This window comes from Hippoglossus stenolepis, chromosome 5 (genome assembly GCF_022539355.2).
Source record: "Hippoglossus stenolepis isolate QCI-W04-F060 chromosome 5, HSTE1.2, whole genome shotgun sequence".
NCBI classification, from domain to species: domain Eukaryota; kingdom Metazoa; phylum Chordata; class Actinopteri; order Pleuronectiformes; family Pleuronectidae; genus Hippoglossus; species Hippoglossus stenolepis.
Window position 1 is genome coordinate 6,615,001 of NC_061487.1, and position 19,095 is coordinate 6,634,095.

Below are 19,095 nucleotides of genomic sequence, written 5' to 3' on the forward strand. Positions count from 1 at the left end.
TTGATGTTCCAGATGGAAATAGAGAAGAAGAAAGCCAAAAAGATAGCAGAGCAGAAGAAGGCCATAGACACTCGTCTGGATCAAGAGATGAAGAGAAACACAGATCTTCAAAAAGAAATGTACAGGTGACTCCTACCCTCCTCCTCCTCTGGCTCTCCTCACCCATGGCAGTGCCTTCTCCTTCCATTTAGACATAAAGTAGGATCCAGTAGAGTGCAGTCTTTCCTGGCTTATGTGGCTGTGGTGCACCAATGTCTGTATCTGGTGTAAGGGAACACTGTTTTTTGTTTTTTTATTTTAAACTAAATTACTATTCATTTATGGTGTTTGTCTAGTGTTTTTGTTTTTTTGTGCTCACTTCATTGTGACTGATTTATTTTGTCGGATTCTTTGCAAACCTAATGTTGTTGATTACTTATAGTATTTGTGCATATATGTGTTTAAGGCTGCGTACACTATTAAAGACTGCTAAGAAGAAACTGAGGGACCATGACACCGGTGGAGCAGAGTTTGCTTCTCCTATGAGCAGCATAAGGATGGAGCTGGGCAGACACAGCCAGGCTGAGGGGGGACGAATGAGAGATAAGGTTTGACTGCCTGAAACTGTGATTTCAGTATGAACCCCCAAATAACCCTGAGGTGTAGTGTTAGACCTCAGCCTTTGACCTCAAACATTTCCTCTCCCAGGTGGACGATCTGCGGGAGCAGCTAGAGAAGGAAGCGTCTCATCGCAGCCAACTGGAGAAGGTGAACCGGGAGCTCAAGGATCAGCTGGCCTCCCTGGAGAGCTTCAGCCACAACACCGACCAGCTGGAGAAGAGCAAGAGGCAGCTCGAGGAGGAGGTACTGGACCTGAGACGCAGGATGGAAACGGCTCACATGGAGCAGAGCCAGGTGGACCAGTACCGCCGTGACGCAGAGGAGAGGGCCCGTCAAGAGATACAACAGAAACTGGAGCAGGTCAACGTCTTCCTGCAGGTAACAATTCTAACTGGGAAAATGTGGTGATTAAGCTAATCTTTAGTTATAGTAATGACAAATAGTTTATACAATAGAAAAAATATTTTAGAAAATCATAACGACAAAATGTATAATAAGAGACAGGACAATTTACTGAATAACTTGTTGTGCATATACAGTATGTCCAATGTTGCTACTGAAGCGACTATATGATCGTATAACTCTGATTTGAATATGATTGTGTCTTTTGATCTCCCAGTCCCAGGCAGCATCCCAAGAAGCATTAGATCAGATTAAAGCGGCCAATGAGGTTAACCTGCGCTCTCAGCTGGAGCAGAAGATCCGGGAGCTGGATGGGGAACTGGGCCGCGCCCGCAACACCCAGCAAGACAGCCTTAACCAAAAAGAGTCCACGCGCACCGAGCTAGAGCGATACCGCCAGCTCTACTCCGAGGAGCTGCGCCTCAGCAAGTCCCTGGCTGCTAAACTAGAGAGGTGAGACCAGCTTGTTCTCACCACAGGGACAAGAAGGTCCGGCTGCAGGTATCTGCAAAGTATTCAAAACCTGATATCCATCACTGATTTAATGTAATACAAATAATGTTTGACAGTGACCGCCCACTTTAAAAACGGCTCTGGTTCCTGAAGGAAATTGTCCCATTCATTTTCTCCACTGACATTTCAGCTTATCTTTATAAAAAGCGTTTTTAAGCCTGGAACCAGACCGACGAGCTACGAGATGAATCATGATCAGAAAACATTTGATTCAGAGAAAAAATTATATTGGAAAAAGGAAAAGGTAAACGTCTGTGCACATAGAAGTGTGAAGGAACCATGCATCCCATAAACCATGGTGAATGATCCCTTTCCAATGACTTCCAGTGCTTCTTCTTCAATTTAATGTTGTTGAGGTGTTTTTCACCTGTTTGGACCCTTTCCTTATAAAAGACTACAACATGTTAGGAAGTGAATTCATGGATGCTCTGTGGTAAACGTAATGTAACGCTGAACTATCCCAACGTAGACTATGTGATTTTAGTAGTTGTGGTTAACGTTTCCATGGTAACGGCAAGCTCCACCAATCAGAGACATCACTATGAAACCTGCAGATTGCAGGTAGTGTATTACTTCTCCTTGACACTGTGAATAAACACATTTGTCGTATAACAGTTGACATCATCCAAACTTGTGGCTTCTACAGGAACATTTAACATCGCCTCACAATCTTGTAGCTTGGCTGATGATTCAAATCTCAGCACGCGGCACAGTAAAATTAGACAAAGGCACCAAACCTGTATTGTATCAACCACTAACCCTCGCTGTGTTTTTTTCTCTGCAGGTCCAACAGTCGGCTCACAGAAGCCAATTCCAAGCTGCTGAACGAGCGCAGCCGGTCTCTTATCACCAGCAGCATAGCAAACGGTAGCCTTGGAAGTCCCTCGCTGGACGTGGGCACTTTGGGTTCACCGGCAAACTACGGGGCCACACTGGGGTCCCTGAACAGAAGCCTTGGCCTGGGCCTGGGCCTGTCCCTCCTCAACCCTGTGACTGATGCGCCGAACAGCAGGGTGGAGGACTATCTGGCCAAGGTCGGTACAGTCATGAACCCGGCTCGCTCACTCACTCACTCACTCACTCACTCACTCACTGAAGTTTATACTTCATTCCTTTATTTTGGGCCATTCTCATTTCCACAGCATCATGGTTGTCAGTGTTGTTCCTGTGTAACTGGTGACGTGTTATTCAAAGATGTTGCTTTTTATAGACCAGTTGGTGTGTTGTTATGTTTTCATCACCGCAGAGACGTTTTATTCTGCGAGACTTTACACATCAAATATTTCACATTGTGAGAAAACCGACGATAGGTGTGAAATTGAGGAGGTGGCTTTCTAAATTCTCTTAATGCCCAGCTTCCCTCTACAAAAACACCTTCAAAACTCAAATGATTTCTAATCCCTGACTTTATTTTCTTCCTCCTACACATTGTTTCTTCTTCGCTCTGTCTCGAGTCTTCATGTAGTGGGACTCTACTTCTAACCTGTCTTCTATTTCTCACTCTTCTAGCTTCTAGCTCAAAAGTCTGTCTCTCATCTCTCCTCTCTTCAGCCAGACTCATAACCAGGTGTGTAGATGTGTTGAGCTCAGTGTCTGACCGGCTGCTGCTGTTGCCTTCACTGTTCTGGTGGCCTCACATTTAAACCTCTGCTCCCATTTAATCAGAATCAGCTTTTTATTATTCGCCGTGTGTGTGTGTGTGTGTGTGTGTGTGTGTGTGTGTGTGTGTGTGTGTGTGTGTGTGTGTGTGTGTGTGTGTGTGTGTGTGTGTGTGTGTGTGTGTGTGTGTGTGTGTGTGTGTAAAAACAATCACATTCAGGATTTACACAGTGGAAAATACAGATGTTAAACACCTGAGCTTTCCCACTACTGCAATTAGATGCATGCATTTATTTTTCAAATAATGACATGTAATTCAACAACTGTTCCTCATTACCTCTTTTACCCTTTTTAAATTAAAATGACAAATTGTCAAAAGCCGACATAAAGATGTTATCTCTTAAATATTTGCCAAATTACAAAAATAAGTCAAATTTGCAAAATCTATAAATAGAAAATTCAACAATAACAAAGTCAACAATAGGTTTCAACACTGAAATGAGCAGGAACGTTGGATTGTGCTTTTTGTGGTTAGTAACATAATTGACATGACTTGTTTATATAAATTATATATATATTTTTTTTTTATGTATTATATTAATCATTTTATAATATATATAAAATAATATTATGACCTTTTTCTCTTTAAATTACAACTTTATTCTGTTGAAATTGTGACTTTCGTCTCAATTACAACTTAATTCTAATAATATGACGTTATTCTCATTATTTCTTCATATGGGCCTAATACTTGTATTTCTTCTTACTTCTTCTGTATTTACTACTTGTAAAAACACTCTAAGTCTTTCAGTTGGTTTTCTTCATGCTCTGTTCTGAAGCTGATTTTAGCAGTGAAGTTCAAACACAGCCAGTTGTATTAAGTTATTAAGTATGCCCCACATTCCTGTATGTATTTGATTTAAAAAATCAAGTCAGATTCATTTAGAGGAGACTTATTATGCTCATTTAGTTTCATAATTTTGTCTTATTACTTGAAAAGGTTTATATGCTTTAATGTTGGGAAAACCCTTTCCTTATAGTATCCAACTTTTACATTCACAAAGAAATAAGATAACACACTCAAGGAAAGAAACTGAAAAAGCTTAATTCGTCTCCTTTTATCACCTCCTTACAAGCATGTGTCCAGATTTTACAGAAGAAAACAACCTGCTGAGATCAAATGAATAACTAGCCAGAATCAAATCTGATCGGTTATTTGTCGTCTAACACAACACAGGAGAGTAACATATACAACATACAATACTGTGTAAGCATGTTGGAGAGGCATGACATGTTTTTACACACATCATTCAAATGTATTATCATCCAGGCATTGACCTCTGACAAAGGAGATGTGAAGGGTCAGGGTTAGTTCGGATAAGAAAAAAGATTTGATAACAAAAATCAGTTAATGTAGAAAACACATAAATTATGCAAAACTAAACTGAGTTAATCTCAACAGCAACTCTACACATTTGAATGTGTTTTTTTATATATATATATATATATATATACTATATATATGTAACACGCAGAAACATGTTTCCTTAATGTGAGATTCTTATATTCACCTAAAAGCATTCATCTTCAGTATGAATATATCTCTATCTCGCTATCTATACATTTGTATAATTAGTGGAGGCAGATGACTTGAGTTGACCGTTGCCTGTACCTGCAGTGAGATTTAAAGGCAACATGAAATAACCTGCAGTAATAATCCTACACCGAAGCAGAGCCTGCATGCTTGGCGTGTCCCGCTGTGTTGCACACAATAGTTCAGATTTCCCTGCAGTAATGTTTTCATTTACCATGTGTTGTGTTTGGTTATGAAATATCATCCCTGCATCTTTTTGGATTTGTGTAAATATTTATTTTGAAGACATTTCAAACTCCAACTTCCTTTTTTTCCAGATGCAGAGTGAGTTGGACAGAAACATCTCGAAGGAATTAAACAACGGTGAGTTCACTGCAGCTGGAATCACGGCACAAAAAAAGTCTCATGGAATTAATGCTATCAGAGATGTGACCTGTAGCTCCTGCCTCATGGCGTCATCTCTCTCTCTCTCTCGTCCTCAGCGACAGCAGAGCTGGACGTGGCCTCTGCGCAGTTGTCCCCGGTGAGCTCCGTCTCAAGGGTGGCGCTGGACCCCGTCAGCATGGCCACACAGCAGTACTTGGAGGTACTGAAGAAGAACAACATGATCTGAACACACACATCACAGCTGCTCAAACTCAGTCTCCTTATATCAGCCATTAAAGCAGCATCTGTAAGGCCAAAGCCACAGCCTCGTCACGCAACTAGAACAATCCATCCTTGTATCCTCTTTTATGAAAGAAATCAAACATAATGCACATTGCACTTAACCACTCAGGAACAGAGGGCATGAGTCATATATATATATATACATGTATATGAAATATATGTGTGTTGCATTATTGATGGGTACAATTAGAGAGAACCTTGAAAGTATTTGTTCCTTCTGACTAATTCTGATTCCTCTGTAGCTGTTTTGTTTGGATTAGCAGAAAAGATACTGTATATACAGAACCGTGGTTTGGATTTTTGTTTGTGAATATTGGTGTTGCTAAATTTGAATTTATAAGTATTTGATGTATGCATCATGAATTTATTTTTGCCAAGATATTACATTTGGTACGTGCCATCAAATGGTGCAATATCTGTCTTGGTGTTACATTATTCGATTTGTTGGCGCATGGTGTTTATGAATCTTTTATTTATTCTTTCTTTTTTTTTATGACCGTGATATACTTGAATCAGACGAGCTGGAATACTCTCCAGTTATTGAAACAGGGTGACTGCATTTGTACACTTGTCATTTCAGCTTTTGCCTGGTCTGTTTTCAGGGCTATCAAAAGGGAAATGCACTCATTTTCATCCATGAATATTGTAAGACTATACATATTGATGAACATTTATGACGCCTGTACATTACAGAAGACTCTAACGTTATAAATAAAACAGGAAAAACCCTGAACTTGAGTGAGACATTGATGTTTGGATATTGAGTGGAAACAAAACAAGAAGACGAATCACCTGGGTTACATTTGGTGAGTCCATCACTAAACTAGAAGTAGTAACTCACACTCTCGGCTAATCTCAGAATGTTATTGAACCTGAAAAAACCTTTGTTCTTCCTTGGTACCCCACCCTTCAGCCAAATTTCAAGAAAATCGGTTTCGTAATTTTTGTGTAATCTTGCCTACAGCGAGGAAAACATAACCTCCTTGGCTGAGGGAATTAGCTTTAGTTCTTTGTAATTTCTACTGTAGTTAGTTTACAATGTATTGTCACTAGTCATGTCTAATTTGTTTGCCTGGTCTTTGTCCAATCAAAAGCAATTACCTATTAACAGCAGGTCACTGTAGCTGCCAAAAAGAAAATGTCAGATGCCAAATGACATATTACATTAAATAACACTAATACTAATATTACATTACATGTTAGTGTCTTTCATAAATGTAGGGGTCGGAGGTCATTAATGGGAACTATCAGATTACACTAACCTAGCTAACATTAGCCAACTTCCGGGGGGAAAATATATATCACCGGTACATTTCATGTAAGCACGTGAACAGCCGGTGGTGCAAATGAAACCAAGAGGACTTCAGTTAATCGGTTGTGTGAAATGTGACTGATGCAGTTTGACTTCATGTCATAAAACTAGATGACACTCAGTAGAACTCATACCTCCACCAAGAGTCCCCTTAGATCCAATCCAGCTGCACCAATTTCCACACACTTCAAGATATTAGTTTCCTTAATGTGCCAGATGTTTTTGCTTCAAAATTCATGAATTATGATCTGGGAAAATGGGGGGAAAAGTTTTGTCAGAAGTCTGTCCAGTAGTTTTTGCTTTATCCTGCTAACTACCAAACAAACATATGGACAGACGTGAACACATAACCTCCTTGGTAGAAGCAACAACAAACAATGCATTTGTCCAGATATCAGATTAAATGTGGTATGTACTTGCTGAGATAAAATAATATTGCACGTATGACACAAACACTACATATGTGACAAACACTCTAACATGCAGATTTATTTGTAAAAGTATATGTACTATTTGTTGTGTCACAAATAGTACATATACTGAAATATAAAGTACATTCAAACTTTCTCTTTTTCCAATCTGCTTCTTTAAAAAGCATTTACACTTGTTTTTAATTGATACCTTGTATCTGAGTGGCAACAAACACAATAGTTTAAACAAGCAAAAACGTACACGTATGTATTTTACTATTGAATTCGGTGTATAACTACACAGTATCTTTCATCCTGAACTCTGTTGTGCTTGAATTGCTCCTTATTCTGTTCTGCAGAGCGTCTCTAGATTCCAGGTGTCGTATATTCAAGATAAAAATGCAGCTTGAACATCAATATTTCATGCACACCCATTTTTAACCCAACCCTCATTAGCCATGTTTTGATGTACTTCACTTTACACACTCTCACACACACCCGCCCTCCTCCTCCTCCTCTCACACTCCCAAACACGTTAAACTTGATTGTATGCGCTGGTTTAGAAACCATTCCCCTCACTTATTAAAATGAGACAATGTGTTTATGATTTGCCCCCCCCTCCGCTGTGTCTTTCTTCCCTTTGATCCGTCCTCTCGGCGTCAGCCTCAAATGTTAGATATTCAAATCTGGTTACATTTATTTTTGTTTCCTTTACAGCAGATGGGCACATCTGACAGACTGACTATTAGGTGTTATTATTTCCCCTTTTTTCCAATAGATGCCTCATCATACGCTACACATAAACCTTGTTTTGATTGAGGAGGTTACAACCGTTGTCATGAAGCTTTGGAGGAAGGCGAGAATACAAATAGACAGATTCTGAAAAAAAAAGTGTTGAAAGGGTTGTTTTTGAAAAGCAGCTCAGGTTTAAAACCAGCCGCTCCTCGCTGGGTCGTCCTACGTCTGTAGTGCCCAGTGTTGTTATCTCAGAGAAGCAGTCCAACAACTGTTCACAAAAACAAGGTGTCAGTTCTCGACCTCGAGGCTCCGTCGGCTGAATCTTATTTGTAAATCTTAGACAATGCTACATGTGCAAATGCACTTTACACCCAAAGGAAAGCGTGACACCAAATAACAATACAAGAAAAGTCAAACATTTGTGAAACCATATCAATAACCTGAAACTTTGACCTAAAACAAAAAGACCTCTATGTATTCCTCTATTTATTTATGTATTTACTTTACTTACTATGTATTTATTCATATAACAGTTATTATAACAGTAATTTAAAAGTGTCATTTTAAACCTCGAGTCAAATCAGTTTCATCTTTATTTTGCCAAATCATAGCTGATTTTGTTATTTTAGCTTAGTTTTCGAATGGCAGTTTTCATTTAGAGCAGGTCTAGACCATTTTCTATAAAAGGTTGAACTGGGGTCTAACTAACTAACATGTAATGTCCGAGTGCCCTTCTAGTTTAATAGCATTTAAAAGGAAATTAAGCTTTGATGGAGAAAGTCTTCACTGATATATTATGTTGTTGGTTAGAAGTTAGTCAAACTTTGAACCCTCTGAGTCAAAAGACATCACTAGAATGTCACTCAGTAGATCACAGACCTTCACCAAAGCCCAACAACCTCCTGCATCAAGCTGCAGCAAATGTCACACTCTTTGACATCAGTTCCTTAAATGCGCCTGGTTTTTGTCATCAAAATCCATTAATAATTCCCTGAAATATAAATGAAAATGTTGAAAAACGCTGCATCTTACAATGTTAAAGAACATGAAAACAAAAATCCTGGATCTGCACCAAGATGTAATGGGTTCTTCCCTGAGTGATACCGCATCCTTCCACCAAGTTTCATGGTAATCCGTCCTGTAGTTTATGGTAATCCTGCTAACTATCAAACAAACAAACAGATGAAGACCACCTCTTTGGCAGAGGTAACTCGTGGACTTGATTTAGTTCTTTTAGTTATTTAATTTGTCAATACCGCTTTATATATATGTTATGAATTATTATTATTATTTGTTATAGTATCATATGATTATGATTCATTATTGTGCCAGTTATTTTATTGATTTATCAACTAATTATTTAGCGAATGAAAAATAATGAAAAGTTCTCATCAGAATTTTCTGAAGATTTAATGTTGCTCGTTTTGTCCATCCAACCCAAGACAATCATCAGTCCAATTTTTTTCTTTTCATAAAATAACTTAAATGATTTATATTGTTTAATTATCAATTTATTTTCTGGTTGTTTAATCACCTACAGAAATAACAAATAAATAGCTTGTTTTGTTTTGTTCCTTTTTCCTTCGATATTATCTGGAATCATGGCAATTTTTTATCAAAACTTAAAGGTAAATAACTTCATCGAGGCTCAAACAGAGTATGACTGTGTGGCTGAGACATATGTAGCAATGTGTGTTCTCTCTGTTTATGATGTGTGGAGGTAGACATCAGGTGTGGGTAGAGGGTAGAACAAATTGAGGGGGACAAGTGGAACAAACCTGGCTGTTTATTATTTGTTGGTGTGCGCTCGCCACGCTCTAAATCCGACATCAGCGCTGTTTCTTGTCACGAGCACAATCCTAATGTGTTGTGGGCAAAAGAGACACTTAAATTCGATTTACTCGCTCTAACGTGATTTAAGTGAGCCTCTTGGCTCGTCCGGACAGATTGACAGCGTTGTCTTTATCGACGCTTTGTTTTATTTTGGGCTGTTTACTCTGCCTCTCTGCTGTCGCCTCACATGACGACTTCAAAGGAGCTCGCTTCAATCTGCCGAGATCTGGAGAGACTGCGCACGCTTTTATGTTCTAAGTGCTTTATATGACAAATTATGAAAAGGGATTCAAGAGAGGGCTGACAAGTTTTCTGTCGGCCTGTTCCTCAGCTGCAAAGAGCCGAGCGGGGAGAAGTCAAACCTGCAATCTTACGACATAAGATCCCAAACAAATAGCTGCAAAGAGCCTGAGCCGTCTGGGTCTGGGTCAAACTCATTTAACGTAACAATGAACAAACAAACTGTGTTTCTGTGGAATGAGGCCTGAAGCTTTAAAACTGTACATTCTTCATGCTTGTGGGTCTTTTTTATGTGATCCGTACTTTTTTATTAAAGAAAAAACACTTGGATGCTGCAACATAACTAACAACAACACTGGAGTCTGAGAAAGTCCCACACTGACTTTTATTCTCCCTGTCAATCCATCCAGGTATTTTACAAACAGAACAAATGACCCTGGTAAATGGATTTCAATATTTCAAAAGGTTCTTGAATTTGTTTTCCATTTCTTCCTTCTCCTGTCAGTTCCGTAGCGGTTGCATCAAGTCCCTTAACTAATCATGGTTGTGTTTCAGGCATAACAGGTAATAAACCAATCAAAGGCCAGCTGTGGTTGCATCCTCCCAGATAACCATTGTAAGGGTTGTAATGGTTTTTATTCTAAGGATTGTTTTGGTTGTCAGAGAGAACACTTCTCTGAAGAGGGAACAGTTTCACTTTACTCGTGAGCAGATCATCTATGTGCAACAACCAGAGTGATCATATTACTAACTTCATAATGTGACCTTAGAATAAATAAGACTTTCTGTTCATTGAAAGCACATTGAGTTCCTCTGCCTCAAGGTAGTCAATGTGCCAGCATGCACCTGACCACACCTCATTTTACAACCAACTCACCCATGGGCACTCACATGGGAGCAAGTGTATTTTCTATTGACAAGTATGTAATCTGTCTGTCTGACACGAGCCACCAGACACTTGCATTGTTCGGAAAACCCTTTCCCTATAGTATCCATTGATGCAGCTCCTCCTTTCAGCCTCTGTCGGAAACACTTGGTTTTAGCTCCTGAAATGAAATCATGATACCTCAGAAGTTTGGGCCTGACGATTGACCAGGAGCTTCAGGCACAGTGTTTCCAGTGGAGGACAGGAACTCACTTTACCACGGATTTTGATCTTTTTTACTTTACAGAACTTTTACATTCACAAAGAGTGTATGTCTCTCAGGCTAAAGACTCCGGTCCTATGCAGTGAGAGCACAGGCAGTGAGTGGTTAGTGACAGACAGGTATACGCCAATTCATCTGGAAAGAATCACGTGATTTGTCGTGATTATCACAGTCTGGCTTGGGCTTCAGACAACTTTATTCATTGTTGGCTACAGGGATGTGAAGACGATTTCAACAAATAACATAAAAATGTTTCAGAAACAATCTAACTAATTGGGTTGTCCCCTTCACTGAAGATCAATCTGAGGAATTGAAGTCAAATCTCCCCTTAATCACGTGGATTGGAATACGTTTTTAAAAAGTATTTAGCAGCAATTGGTGTAAAAATAGTAAAAGTATTAGTAGAAACATTCGTAAAAGAATGGCTGTTTGTGCAGTTCACAACTTGAGAGTCACAACAAGCGATGTTGACGATGTCTCATTGTATTTGGACCAATCCCTCGTTGATTTCCACAAGTAGCTCAGAAACTACAGTCCTCAGGTCAGTTGGTGCAGCTGCCTCCTAGTTGCGATGGCAGATCTCGCAGCACTCGAGGCAAAACTCGAGACACTCCGTCGGCTCACAGCAGGACTCGAACATGACCGAGTGGCAGTGGGCGTTGCAGTTGAGCTCCTCTACGGGCGCCTCCTGGATGGCCGAGCAGCAGCGGGCGCAGGCGTGGCAGCATGACGAGCAGAGGGCGTGGAGGCAGGAGGAGCAGGCCTCCAACAGGCCCAGGAGCAGCCCGGAGCACTGGCACCACAGGCACGCCAGCAGCAGGTGAACGCAGGAGTCTGGAGGCGTCAGCAACGAGACAGGAAAGAGATTCAGCTGCAAATTCTTGAGGTCACGAAAAAAAAGCTGCCGTTTGTTCTAAAAGCCTGTCAGACATTAACAACTCTATTAACCCTAAATTAATCTCTCGCATGTTTGCATGTTGTGCCAGGCAGAAGTTAAAAGAGAAAGCACTGTGCTGCAGTGATCAAGTGTGATTGTGTTTACTTAATCACGGAGGTTTGTTCCAGCCTCCAGGGAAAATAAAAAGGGCCACAGAGGCGGCTGGTGATGAGCAACAACTGCGAAGAAGCTGTCACAAGATAATTGCTCCACTACCCAAATTAGGTGCCCATGAAATTGCATACATTAACCCCGCCGGTGTGTTATTGTGCGTCTCTCGCGATCCTCGCCGGTGCTCAGCTCGCGTTTTCATCCTCACACAGAGCACATAGTCAGTGAGCTCATGCAAATCGAGCTGTTTTATCCTGTTTACTCAAGGAAGTAAATGAAACGGAGATGGCAGAATTCCCTGGGGAGTGGGGTCCGGCGTTTTTCTGCTTAGCCGCTCAAATTATGCACCCCCCGCACACAACTTATGCTAATGTCTGCGTGTAGATGAAAAAGGATGCATTATGTGTGGCTACTGTATTGATTTAATGCATCACTTCATAGAGATAACAACATGAACACAAGGATAAACAAAGAGTCGTCCACCACGCGCTTTGATAAAACTGGAAGAAAGTGCAGCAGTTTGAAAGTCTCCAATGGAAACTTTTTTTTATGGCTCTGCTTGTTTGTACAAGCAGAGCCACAATTCTCTATTGTGGTAACAGAAAAATCATTTGATTGCAGTGGTTAAAAATCTTAGATTTTCCTAAATCAGGGGCCATTAAGATGTCCAATTAGATGACCAACATCCCTATTCCGGATTCAGTAAGGGGCACATCTAAGTCATTCCTTGTTTACCGTTGGCTCTATAGCTTTGAGCAGACATCTCACACATCTTTGAATATATTTTTTTATATTGTTCCGTGATCATTTTGTTCTTCAAAAAAGCTTAAGAAAATAAAAACAAATTGTCATATTTATTGTTAGCATTGTAAGTAAGTGAAAAAACTGATTATTGACAGGACTTCAGATTTCATCTGGGGCCAGTGCCCCCCCCCCCCCGACCCTGTCCCTGGATCCACCACTGTTTGATTTGCTCACTTTACCCAAGAACTGAACAATTTCAACTCAGCATTCTTATTAGCTGTTAAATCCTTCTTTATGAACCTTTTTATCTTGTAAAAAAAAAAGCCTCACAATTGTAGTATTCTCCACCCTCAGCCTCAGGGGGCTGTTAAACGAAGAATACGAAGAAAGCAGGTTGAAAGGTTGAAAAGAAACACTGGAACACAATTGCTCATCCCCCATGAAGTACCACGCATTAAGATTTTCAATGAAAAGTATCAAGAACGGCAACAACAGCCAATGATATTAAATCATGGTTCAAACAATCATTCAACCCACATCTCAGTTCCCAAGTCTGTACTGACATAATTTATCCAGGTTATTAGGAAAAATCTGTTCAAGAAAGAAAATGTCATATTATAAACATAAACTCACCATCATTAATAAAATTAGTTTGACAGTTCATCATGATATGAATCTTAGATCACAGTGTCTTGTGTTATTTACAGTTATTTACAATCAGTGTTGTAGTTGTAGTTCCTACCACTTGTTGTGGCTGCAGGTTGGGGTGAGCTGACCACACTGCCCCTGCTCTTCTTCCTCCTGCTGCCGCTGCTGTGCACGGACAGACTGGAGCCCTGCAGGCCGCTCTGGTCCCGGGGAGCAGGCAGGGGTCTGTGGTCTGGCACTGTGAGGCCACATCGTGGGCAGGTGGGCTCCTTGGGGTCACACGGTCTCCTCGGCCCTGCTACTTCCGGTGAGGCAGGCAGAGGCTGGGCTGGCCACACAGAGATTGAGATCATGATTACTGCCCAACAGGAACAGTGTGGAGGCTCCTCGGGGATAAAACTACTACAACTCAAAATGAGTGAGAGACAAATCGTTGTCTTTCAACCAGGATTGTATCATGTTCTCTAGTATGTGGGAGAATGTACCTTCGCCAAGGAGCGTATGTTTCATCTTGTTTTTTTTGACAGAAATTGTTTATTGTAATTGGATTGATACCAATTTGATTTGTAATTTCCACCAATGAAGTACAAGAAAAAGAGAAACATAGTAGGTCCCATGTTATTAAATCATTTTATGAAGGAAGGATCTGCATTTATTTCACACTACTGATATTTTACAACTTATTGACATATTGTAATAATTATTATATCGAAAATTCACTGAAACAATAAGTACATGATTCCACATGCAGTGGTTAAATCCGGCCAAATATAAAGCTACAAAACAAAGATAATAATAACAACAATGCAGATGTCAGGGTTTCCACTTACTGCTGATGAGGTCAGTGTGGATGGTATTTCCTCCGCTAACGGAGTCCCGAGCTGAAGGGATATCCTGTGGTGAATTTAAAAACGTTCCACCTTGAGACACAATAAAAAAATTGTGTGAGCTGAAAAACGAATAGACCTCGTATAAATAAAAAAGGCATAAAACCAGGATTATTTTAAACATTTGCTTTGCCTCTGATTTGATTAATTGATTGTTCCGATAAAGACAGTTTGAAATGAAATTTGCACAATGATCCTAAATGATCATCTGTTAAAACGTTTTCTAACTCTCATATAATGCAATGAGGTATTTCGGGGGGGGGGGGGTAGTTTCACTCCCATGATGCCTTCGCTGCTATTTCACAGGTTCTACTACTTTTCTAGCAAACAAGTTTCTCAGGGAAATCTTGTAAGTAATAAGTAGCAGCTTTAGTTGAAGTTGAACATCCGTGCTCAGAGCAGCAGTGTGTGTGTGTATAACTACCTTTAGTCGGGTTGCTCTGCTCGTCCACAGGTAAATGATCTCCAGGTGACATGTCTGATACTCATGACGTCTGCGTAGCTTTGTTTCACTTTCATCAATCAGTCGCCCTCTTCATCCTCCTGCTTCTGTCCACGCCAAGATGTCAGGAAAACTCCAGCAACACCCAGCATGCCGGCCTGAGTCACCAATCAGGAGACAGTGAGCTGGAAGTGTGTGTGTGTTTTGTTGTTGTTTGGTGGGCAACACTCCCCCTTCCCAGCAGATCTTAGTGGTCACTGTGAACATGCTGATCACAGCAGCAGAGACACAGCTGAGGCCGGGCCGTGTGACTTTAGCCTCCTCTGTTCTGCTTTTAGTCACATAACACAATGGAGACACATACCTCACAAGTGTGTCAGCTCAACACTGAATGTATGCAAACCCTCGACCACACACACACACACACAAATCTGCATGTATTTATGGGCACATTTTCAAAGCAACAACAATTCATACAACACAAATGAACACAATCATTGTTAAATACATTGTGTTGTGACTTTGTATAAATACTTTAAACATTGATGCACCTCTGCATGTAGGTAAGACACTGTGTTATCTGTTGTAAATATTCTTATTTTCTTGTTCTGTTACACATCTGTTATATTTCTCTCCATCCTGGGACAGGGATCCTTCACATGTGACTCTCTCTTTAGTTTCTCTTTAGTGTTTTTTTTACCCTTTTTGTTGTCAGGGGATGTTTCACCTTATACAGGTCGTTAAGCCCTATGAGGCAAAGTGTGATTTGTGAATATGGGATGTACAAATAAAATTGTATTTTATTTATTTTAAACTTTTCTGTGAAAGAGAAGTTCCGTTTACTAGCGATGGACAAATATCAATGGTTTTCTTTAGTGGTTGGTGTTCTCATATAGAAGTCCACGGGCTGTTTTCTAAAAGAGCCTTGTGGCCTCATCTTTGACGTCTGTCTACGTGTGGTAAATTACTGTAGTGACTTTTTACAGACTCAAACAAAACCCATTGTGTTCCTGTGGTTGAGAGATTCGCTACAGAATCCCTCAAAATTGTTTCCTCTGTCAAGAAGGTTATTTTTCCGCCCCTGTCCATTTGTCTGCTGGTTTTTCAGCAGGATTGTGCAAATGCTATCAAAATTATTTCCACAAAACTTGGTAAGATGTGGTTTGGGCCAGGCAGGTTTTGGGGCGTATCAAGACAAAGGGGCATTGTGAGATAAGGCGTTTTTGACATTTTCCCCAATTTCCCAGGGGACTAATGCATGATGATGACAATCCGATATATTCAGGTGACTGATATCTATGAGTGTGTGAATTTTGGTGCAGCCTGATAGAATTTAAGGGGACAGTTGAGCCTTGGCAGAGGTATGTTGTCTACAAAGTTCAACATACATTTTGAGATGTCCTAAAACTCTCACGTACACTAGATACGCTTTTTCTGATTTCTTCTGACACCCTGTAACCCCCTTTACTTTTGAGTCGTCTGTACTCACTCGGCCACCGATATGGTTCTAGACCTTCAGTCTTGTTTTCATGTGGTTCAGCTCAAGGGAATGAATCTCTGATTCTGTCTTTTTATTATTATTATTTTAACCTTCAAAAAGGAAAAACACCATTAATAAGTAATTAGTTTCAATCAGTGAAATTTTTTGGTGTTTATCTTGGTTTGTAAAAAATCGTATTCTCCCACAGACGATGTTTTGAAGATGGTGAAGGCGCTGGCGACAGCATCGTTGTTACATGTTGATGAGAAGATGAACAGAGACCGGCTCTTTTTCGGAGGGGCTGTTGACTAAGTACTGTCAAAAGGGCTGCGTTGAAAAACATGTTGACTTGCCCGCCTCACCGTGAGTATGTGGCACATCAAAGCAACACAAAAGTGAAGCTGTTGAAGTTGTCTCGCACCACGCTAACTTTCCGTCAGTAAACACACTGCACGGAGAGGCAATCAGAGGAGAATGTCATCTAATGGGCTGACAGCAAATCAAAGGGAGCCCTGAGAGGCAACAGCAAACCTAAAACGAACTCGTTATCAGCAAAGACAATTACTGACATTAGTCAAAACACGGAGCGGAGACAATCTGAGGCCTTTGTTCTTTCATTTGGTTGTGAAGTCGACGTTAACAGCTTCACTTCACAGCGTTCATCAGTCGATGAGACGATGTGATGCAGCCGGGACTGTTTGTCCATGGATTTTATTATTAATCCAATATTTTACACGCTGATGTCGTAAATTAAACAGGAGGAAAAACCAGAACCTCATCTCAGTGATCATCAAGGGGCAAAATAAAACACATCAATATTGGACAAAAACTTAGTAAAGAATGAATGATGCAGAACAAACCAACTACTGTTCTCCCAACATTTCCTCATTTGTTGATAATCACTTAATTCATAGAACAGGACCAGCCGAGACTCTGGGGTAGAGCAGGTTGTCCTCTAACCAGAAGGTCAGCATTCAATCCCAGTCTCCCCCATTCCATGCCGAAGTGTCTTTGGGCAAGACACTGAACCAAACATTGCCTCAGACCACTGTGGTGGCAGTGTGTGACGGATGAGTGATAGAGAAAGTGCTGCACATAGATGCAGTGTGTGAATGGCAGAAATAAATGAATCATAATTGTATGTATAAACAAACACACATCATGTCAATAACAACATATAACACACACTGATAATACAACATTTAGAACTACATATTGCTGCAGTGTTATAAAAGATATTCCCTGCACTGTATATCTAATGTAAATAGATTTCGAATAATTTACTCATATTTGCCTCTGCAGTCATATCCATCTGTTTGTTGGTTGGTTTATATGTTTGTTTGACAGATGGATTTCACAAACACTTGGTGGAAGGATGGGACATGCATGGGTCAAAAAGAACCTATTACATATGTGGCACAGATCTGGACAAAGGGTCGGATCTGGGAATTTTTATGATCACTTTCTTTAACATTTCAAGATAAGGCATTGAATTGCATTTTCACCACTCTACCAGGGAACTAGAATGGCACTCTCATGAAATCACATTTAAATTAGCTAGATCCAGATTTGTTATTTTTGCATCTGCACTAACTTAAACACACTCTAAAACCTCAGAACACTCAATATGCCTGGTTTTTCATCAAGTAGATCAATCACATTTTATTTGTAGAGACGATATTTAAATATCACAATTTGTTGCTTAGGGTTTAACGAGGTGCGACAATCATCATATTCAAGGTAAATTATGTGAATTCCAATGAAAACCTACATGTACTCAGTGGTTGTTGTAATTAAGAGACATTTTGATAAAAAAAATATTTTCCTAGCTTGTTAACTGTCAAAAATTCATGAAAACTGAGATTTTATTTCAATATGATATGTTGACCTTGATGATTGATGCCTTGATGATCACTAAATGTAGCTCAACAATGGTCCTGAGCCTTCAAGATCTCCATCAGGGATTAGTGTAACCAGGTCAGCCTGCTAAACACAACACTACAGGTGTATTCACTCAAGAAAAGTCATTTATTCATTTCCTTGTAAAAATCAACTAAATAACCAACATACACTTTCATAGGCGTTGATAAATGAGGGTGAATTTTAAAGTGCATGAACATTTATAATTAGGCCTGTTCAACACACATTTCAAAACACAGTTCAAAACAAAAACTGTATTTATCAGTGTCATTTATCACAAGTTTTCTAACAATAAGATAAACATTAAACTGGTTACAATATATATATATTTAATGGAAATGAAATACATTGGACATACAACCATACAGGCACATACATCTTTATAAATACTCAAGTATTTATTCAGAATATTTTTAACTTTTAGAAAAGAGGAATGTTTGGAACTATCTTTCTTTCAGTGGTAAAACAAGATAAATTAAAACACTTATTTTTTTAAACAAAAGCATAAAAAACCTGCTTCCTCAAAAAAATCGTATATACTGTACATAACAATATCTCTCTATGTACAGACAAAACAGAGTAGAAAGTCGGACAGCACAAACTGTACATGATTTTAACTGTAAACACAAACACGACACCTCCATCATGTTGTAACTTCACCTGCTTTACTCTACATCATTTGTAGATTATCACCAAACGTAACATTTTATTCTCTAGATAGTTTACTTTGAAACTCAAATATTGAAATGTAGAGCATCAAGAATCACTGAACTTAAACACTTAAAACACTTACATACATTTATTGCTCCTATTTTACAGTCAGAAATATTTTTTCTCATTTACCTATAAATTTGAATATTAAAAAAAT

The 19,095-nt window shown here is 39.6% G+C and overlaps 2 protein-coding genes across 5 annotated transcripts in view; one reads left to right on the forward strand and one right to left on the reverse strand.

The window, feature by feature from the left end:
• The window catches only part of si:ch211-272n13.3 (ankyrin repeat domain-containing protein 26), a 28,074-nt gene extending 21,964 nt beyond the window's left edge, over window positions 1–6,110 (forward strand). For all 4 annotated transcript variants that reach the window (XM_035156882.2, XM_047339929.1, XM_035156883.2 and 1 more), the window contains 7 exons: window positions 13–125; window positions 446–587; window positions 688–978; window positions 1,220–1,455; window positions 2,300–2,549; window positions 5,026–5,071; window positions 5,191–6,110. In XM_035156882.2, coding sequence (XP_035012773.2) covers window positions 13–125; window positions 446–587; window positions 688–978; window positions 1,220–1,455; window positions 2,300–2,549; window positions 5,026–5,071; window positions 5,191–5,321 — 1,209 coding nt within the window. In that variant the 3' untranslated portion in view covers window positions 5,322–6,110. The remainder of the gene's footprint in view (window positions 1–12; window positions 126–445; window positions 588–687; window positions 979–1,219; window positions 1,456–2,299; window positions 2,550–5,025; window positions 5,072–5,190) is intronic.
• Window positions 6,111–10,288: 4,178 nt separating this feature from the next.
• On the reverse strand, window positions 10,289–14,984 carry LOC118109626 (myoD family inhibitor domain-containing protein-like). The gene is made up of 4 exons (XM_047339930.1): window positions 14,810–14,984; window positions 14,329–14,418; window positions 13,593–13,826; window positions 10,289–11,892 (listed from the first exon to the last, which is right to left on the reverse strand). Exons 1-4 carry the CDS (start codon window positions 14,859–14,861, stop codon window positions 11,621–11,623), a joined length of 648 nt encoding a protein of 215 aa, XP_047195886.1. The 5' UTR covers window positions 14,862–14,984; the 3' UTR covers window positions 10,289–11,620.
• Window positions 14,985–19,095: the final 4,111 nt, after the last annotated feature.

Coding starts and splice junctions, on each gene's coding strand:
- LOC118109626 (XM_047339930.1), bottom strand. CDS start 14,861: ATGTCACCTGGAGATCATTTACCTGTGGACGAGCAGAGCAACCCGACT. Junction 13,827..14,328: donor CCACACTGACCTCATCAGCA/GTAAGTGGAAAC, acceptor CTGTGTGGCCAG/CCCAGCCTCTGCCTGCCTCA. Junction 11,893..13,592: donor ACCTGCAGCCACAACAAGTG/GTAGGAACTACA, acceptor TGACGCCTCCAG/ACTCCTGCGTTCACCTGCTG.